Source organism: Equus przewalskii, chromosome 6 (assembly GCF_037783145.1).
Source record: "Equus przewalskii isolate Varuska chromosome 6, EquPr2, whole genome shotgun sequence".
In the NCBI taxonomy this organism is placed as follows: Eukaryota; Metazoa; Chordata; class Mammalia; order Perissodactyla; family Equidae; genus Equus; species Equus przewalskii.
In genome coordinates, this window is record NC_091836.1 from 87,206,951 (window position 1) to 87,213,503 (window position 6,553).

Genomic DNA, 6,553 nt, shown 5'->3' on the forward strand with positions numbered 1-6,553 from the left:
GAGAGCTGTGGGATGATTACGAAAGGTGTTACGTACATTGGGAATATCAGAAGCAGAAGAAAGAGAGAAAGGAACAGAAGAAATATTTGAATGTTCCAAACTATTGGCAGGCACCAAACCACAGATTGAGGTAGCTCAGAGAACATCAAGCAGGATAAACACCAAAAAAATTTACCTACATATTCATTCTGGGGACAGAGAAACTGTTCTGTATGGGAACCCTCTGTACTTTCTGCGCAATTTTTCTGTACATCTAAAAGTGCTCTAAAACATAAAATCTATTGAAAATGAATAGGCATACTACCAACTGGGTAAACATTTATAATACGCATAACTGACAAAGGACTCATTCAGCATATATAAAAACTCCTACAAGTAAATAACTAAAAAGGGAAACACTTAAAAATGGGCAAAACTTAGACAACAAAAAAATGCAAGTGTCAACAAGCACACGAAGAGATGCTCAGTTTCATAGGTCATTTGGGAAGCGCAAATTAAAACACACAGAGGTACCACTTCACGCTCATTGGAATGACTAAAATTCAAAAGACTGGCAATATCACGCTTGCTGGGGAGCGTGTGCAGCAACAGGAACTTTCGTACACTGCTGATGGGAATGCGAAACAGCACAACAACTTTAGGAAAGCATTTGGCAATTTCTCAGTGAGTTAAGCACACATCTTCCTTCCTATGACCCAGCAATTTGACTTCAGGTTATTTATCCAAGAGAAATGAAAACATACGTCCAGAAAAAGACTTGAATAAGAATGTGTACAGCAGCTTTGTTCACAATAACCGAAAGTGGAATTTTACATACATATCTATCAATATGAAAATACACCGTGGGCATTCAAATAATTAAATAGCACTCAGCTTTCTAAAAGGGGCAAGCTACTGATATACGCAACGCAAGGAGGGGTAAATCCCAAAATGTGATGCGGAGTGAAGGAAGGTGGGAACAAAAAAGTGCATTGTATGATCTGAAATCTATGAGGTCAAAGGTCTGGCAAAACTAATCTTTGGAGACAAAACAGGAAAAACAGTTGTCTCTGGGGCAGGACGGACGAGTGGGAGGCTTGGAAGGGAACTTTCCGAGGTTATGAAAATGTGTTGTGTCTTGACTGGAGTTTGAATCACATGGTGTATTTATTGCCGAAACTCATCAAACTATACACTTAGGAGCCATGCAATCACTCTCTCTTAATTATGTCTCCATTAAAAAAAAGAAAAATAGAATATTTAAACTTAATATAGTATTTTTATAGAACATATAATTTAAAAATATTTTTGTGCAACTAGATGAATAAAATAAATATCATGAGCTCTTTGAAGTAAAAGGTAAATCTGACATAGATCTGTCTTCAGGGCACATGGATTCTAGGAAGAGACACTGGAAACCTGCCATGAAGCTACGAGCCTCCAGAGAGGGGGAGTGAGGACAAAGCTGAAGCGGCAAGAATGAGGAGGGACGCACGTGGATTCCACTGGCCGGCACGCGATAGGCAGACACGGGAAAGCCACCTAGCTCAAGCCTTAACTATGTTTCGACATTGACTCATCTGGGTATAAAACTTAACTGTGTGTTTGCAAAAGTTGAAAATGGTGAGGGGCTGGCCCCGTGGCAGAGTGGTTAAGTTCGCGTGCTCCACTGCAGGCAGCCCAGTGTTTCGTTAGTTCGAATCCTGGGCGTGGACATGGCACTGCTCATCAGACCACACTGAGGCAGCGTCCCACATGCCACAACTAGAAGAACCCACAACGAAAAATACACAACTATGTACCGGGGGGCTTTGGGGAGAAAAAGGAAAAAATAAAATCTTTAAAAAAAAAAAAACAGTTGAAAATGGTGAAAGAAAGAAACTTAGAGATGGTGACCCAAATCTGGTAAATGGAGATTTGGCACAGACTTGACTTCAAAGTTCACCATTTATTCATTCATTAGGTCACTTATTCCATAAACATTTATGAAGCTAGGGAGATCCTCTAAGGCCTGCCAAAATCAGGGAAGACTGATCTTTGGGGTCAGATGGAACTTTAATTCTTTTAATTTTATTGAGACAGATTGTAGGAAAGTGGCCACAAAAACTCATCAAAAATGTAATGTTCTTGTAGTCCTTATCAGGCGCAGTGAGTGAAGGCATCTAAACTTTTCCTGCACTGCTTTCAGCCTCTGCAGAAAGTGGAGTTCTTCAAAAGTGGGAGCAGTCTGGGACCCCAGGGTTGGCAAAGCTCCCGTGGGGATGGGGGAAGGTCCTGGGTAAGGCGGCCTGGAGAGGCTACGCTGTCTCCCTTAATCCTCACGAGGAGGATTCTTATCCTCGCCGTTTAAGATCAGGAGCCCAGAGGCTGACAGAAGTTAGTAAAACCTCCCAAACTGATAGGGACAAAGTTGGCCTTGAAAGCCACATCAGTCTGACCAAAGCGGAGACTGAGTCAGTGTTACCGGCCACAAACACAGCCTCTCTAACCCACCACACGAGAGAGAGACCAAAATAAAAATGGGAATGCCAGGCTTGAGGTAAGGAAAGAGTTTTATCGAAAGGCAGCCAGACGAGGAGATGGGAGTTGGTTAGAACTCAGATCCACGTCTTCAGAGGAAAAAAGGCAGGGGTTTTTATTTGAGGCCTTAGGTGGGGGAGGGGGAGCAGGTGGCCTTGCAGGTCCCACTTTCCCACCAGCCTGCGTTTGGCTTTGTGAGGCTGCTTACAGGGAGGGGAATGGCATGATGAGGGAATCTGCAGGTGGATGTCCTTGGCCATCTGCCTCCATGGTGGATGGCAGATTCTGGTGCCAGGAAGCTGAGGGGTTGAGGTCTGGGAAGCTTCAGTTTCTTGATACTCTTTGGGCATCAGTTTCCCTGTAGCAAAACTTCAAAGGACCTGTAACTAGCCAAAATGTTAGCATGAGGCTACCTGGACTCTAACAATTTGTAAGTTCTATTTGTCTGTGAAGTTCAGGGATATAAAGGTTTAAAAACTGACATTTACATATGACTGTAACTTAGAGAAGCAGAGGAAGGGGATGGGCGCTTTGGGTTTTAACCCCATAGATGCTGGGTTGAATGTAAGGGAGCTGGTATCAGGGCCCACATCATCGGGACACCAGACTGCTTCTGGACATCTCCAGGGTTTCCGGAGGAAGGCTGCCCTCGCTTCCCTCCGCCTCGGGAGAGTCCTGCAGAGCCCTCTGGAGAACCAGCTTCAGGGTCCGCCCCCGCTGCCTCCGCCTAAAGGAGCCAACGAAGAAGTAAATGATGGGGTTGGCACTGCTGTTGACCCAGGACAGGACAGTTGTAAACAGATGAAGAAAGGGGAACACATCAACACCATGGTAAACCCAGATTAAGAGGAACCAGTACATGCCGAAGGGCAGGCCGCAGAGCAGGAAGACCAGCACCGTGAGCACGATGGTCACATACAGCCTGGTCAGGGGCACTCGCTGGGAGCCACACAGTAACCTGGTCAGTAGGGTGAGGCTGGACCCAGAGAGAAGCACACATAAGAAAATGAGCCACGTGGCAGTGATCAAATCAAGTACCCGACACCAATGGTAGTGAGGATCCCTAGACAGGAAGCCACAGTACTTTCCCTCCAGGACGCTCAGCACCAGGGACAGGGCCCAGAGCAGGGCACATATGACAGCTGATGTGTATCTGGGGCGACGGCAGCGGTACCAGATGGGGCACAGGACGGACAGGCAGCGCTCGGTGCTAATGGTGCTGAGAATACTCAGGCCTGCGATGTAGGCAAAGGTCCACACAGTGGTCAAAACGTTGGAGATGGACATGGAGACGGAGTGGAAGACGCTGCCGAGATTCACCAGGGAATACACAATCTGTAAGGAGAGGAAGAGGAAGTCTGCTCCAGCCAGGTTGAGGATGTAGACAGTGAAGGGGTTCCTCCGCATGCGGAAGCCCAGGATCCAGAGCACGGCTGCGTTTCCAGGCAGCCCGACCAGGGTGATGAAGACCAGCGCGGCCTGGATCACCGCCACCATGTCAACAGTTTGAGGTGGGGCCTGGTAACTTCCATTCACTGGTGTGAATTCTGTCCCCCAGGCTGAGGTGGTTGGATCTGCACCCAGAAACCCTCCACTGGTGACGCTGGGAACAGAAACAAGACGTGAGCACCTGCTGTATGATCACTGACTCTCACGGCCACCCTGCGATGTGGGAATTGCTGCCGCCATGTTGCAGGACGGAAATGGAGGCTTGCAGACATTAAGGTCCTTACTGAAGGCCACACAGCCTTGGAGACCTGGACCTTGGATTCAAACCCAGTTCCCTCTGACTCTAAAAGCCTGGGCTCTCTCTGCTGCACCACGGGCCCTCTACTGACATGAGAACATTCTAGGGTCCAAACATCCCCACTCACTGTCCTAGGCCATGTCACCTCTCCTGGAGGCAGGAGGAGCTAAGTGTGGACAGGCGGTGTGGATGACAACAGGCCTCTGAGTCCGGCATGGCTTCTGCCCTGGGGCAGTGGGTTCTTCTCAGGGGCAGGAAGTCAGAAGCCCCAGGCACGAGCTAGGGGCAGGCTCAGAGACTGAGAGCGGTCCATCCGCCAGGGAGAGAGGAGATCATGACTTGGGTCATGAGGGGAAGGTGACCCCTTGCTATGACAGGAGTGAGTATGGCCAGACGTCTTGGGCTAGAGATGGGCCAGGGTGTCAGCTTCATGAGGACAGGACGTGCTTTTCTCCTGTCCACTGCTGTGTCCCAGGGCCTAACTCTGTGCGAGTGACACAATCAATCTTACAATGGGTTTCTTTTTAGAGCAGCCAAAATCATAAACTTAAAATATCTATAAATACCCGTGTACACCCACCTTTTAAAAAAAAGCTACATTCCTTTCTCACTGCATTTATGATGATAGTAAGAGATTATTCCAAAGAAGTGAACCCGGATAGAGAGGTGTGGACAGACAGTCGGTCAAGAAACAAACTGAGGAGATACAATGAGAAACTGGCAAGCTCACTGAGGGACAGTCCCGGGGAGACTGACTGTGATGAGGCTGTGAGAAGAGCCCGGTTCTCTCCATTTGCCATCAAATCTCCTTTCCACCTTCTCCACCCTCCTCTGCGTCCTGGGAGGGCACGTCTCTGTGCCTCACCAATGGGCTCCCTTCCCTGGGGCTCCTGGTCGCTTTCAGGGAAGGGAGACCCTGACAGGAGACTGGAGGGCTAGAGGAGGGGGATTTGGGGTGTCAAACTTTCTGGCGCTCTCCCTGCCAGGCTGTGGTTTGGCAGTGGTGGTGTCACTCTACCTGAGGACAGAATCCCTGTCTGGTGGCCCTTTCCTACCACCACAGTGACAGCCACAGCCACAGCCACAGCCACAACCCTCCCTGAGTTCTGGTAACTTCTCCTTCCCTTTCCCCTTCAGGCCAACTGAGGTAACAGCTTCCTATTATGACCTGTCTTTGGGGGTTTCAGTATCCTTTATAGAGTTCCCTCAGCCCTGCTCAGACCTTTGTACACAGTCCCTTTATTAAACACTCCTCAAATACCCCATTAGATTGTGCTCTGTGTTTTCCACAGGGACAATGCCAGATACAAAGAAAAAAAAGATCTTTGAATAGCAAGCAAATCTGTGACACCTGAAGTTACTGACAACAGTTTAGCTCTGGAAAGCAATGCCTGCATGCCATCTTTCTCCCTACAGTAAAATTAGCAAACTAGTTCTCTCCTTAGTTGCAGATTTGAACGTTTGGAGACAAAGGGATAGAACAGAAGCAGAGAGATCTGGTTGACCCCGTTTGGCTCTCCCACCGTCTGAGCTCCCGCACCCAGAGTGTCCTTGAGGGAGCTCCACGTCTCCTGACTCTTGCCCCTGGCTCCCTGCACGCCCCACCCTAAGACGAATTCATAAGCGTGTGGACTAAGAGGGAGAAAACAAAACCGCCTTCGAAAGAAGATAGTCCTTGAGTAGACTCTTACCCTAGCACCATTCCTCTTGTTGGAGATGGTGAGTAGAAAGAAAGAACTCTCCTGGGGAAGATAAACAGCAGAGGATGCTTTTCTAACCTCTGGAAGGAGAGGTGCCTGCGGGAGCGGGAGTGAAATCTGGTGACTAAGTGGGGTTTATCAAGATGCCGGCCAGCCCCTGTGATTTCCTGCACGAGGGGCATTGGCAAATGAGATTCCGGAGATGTGCGAGATAAGAAGCCTCACGAGACGGCTCTCATTTGCTGTGACTTCAGTCACTTATCTTGGCTGCTCCCCATCCTACCACCCCAGGCCCCCTCCCTGTGAGGAATGCCTGTCCTGGAGCCTTTGGCACCCCCTGTGAGCCTGTGCAGGAAGCCCAACCCCCAGGCAGTGTGAGCTTCCAGAACTAAAGATAGTGTGCTCGCCGTTCAGGGTCCTGCACAGCCTGGCTCACCTGATCTTTTTTACAGTTAATCACAGAAGTAATAGATGCATATGAGTTTTATTTCGTGACATCAAAATGTATAAAATGAAATGGAAAGTCTCTCCTAACCTCATTCCCCAGTAGCAACCAATGTTTGCAGTTTCCATTCTTAACTCTTTTACAAGTTATCTGACAGCTTTG

The 6,553-nt window shown here is 48.4% G+C and overlaps 1 protein-coding gene across 1 annotated transcript; it reads right to left on the reverse strand.

Moving 5' to 3' along the window:
* Nucleotides 1-308: 308 nt before the first annotated feature.
* LOC103557832 (mas-related G-protein coupled receptor member X2) lies at nucleotides 309-6,242 on the reverse strand. The gene is made up of 2 exons (XM_070624477.1): nucleotides 5,938-6,242; nucleotides 309-4,102 (listed from the first exon to the last, which is right to left on the reverse strand). Exons 1-2 carry the CDS (start codon nucleotides 6,126-6,128, stop codon nucleotides 3,091-3,093), a joined length of 1,203 nt encoding a protein of 400 aa, XP_070480578.1. The 5' UTR covers nucleotides 6,129-6,242; the 3' UTR covers nucleotides 309-3,090.
* Nucleotides 6,243-6,553: the final 311 nt, after the last annotated feature.

What these genes read in the sequence shown, in the direction of transcription:
- LOC103557832 (XM_070624477.1), bottom strand. Translation starts at nt 6,128, where the DNA reads ATGCCCCTCGTGCAGGAAATCACAGGGGCTGGCCGGCATCTTGATAAA. An exon ending in ACAAGAGGAATGGTGCTAGG is followed by an intron (nt 4,103 to 5,937) that starts GTAAGAGTCTAC and finishes TTCTGTTCCCAG; the next exon opens with CGTCACCAGTGGAGGGTTTC.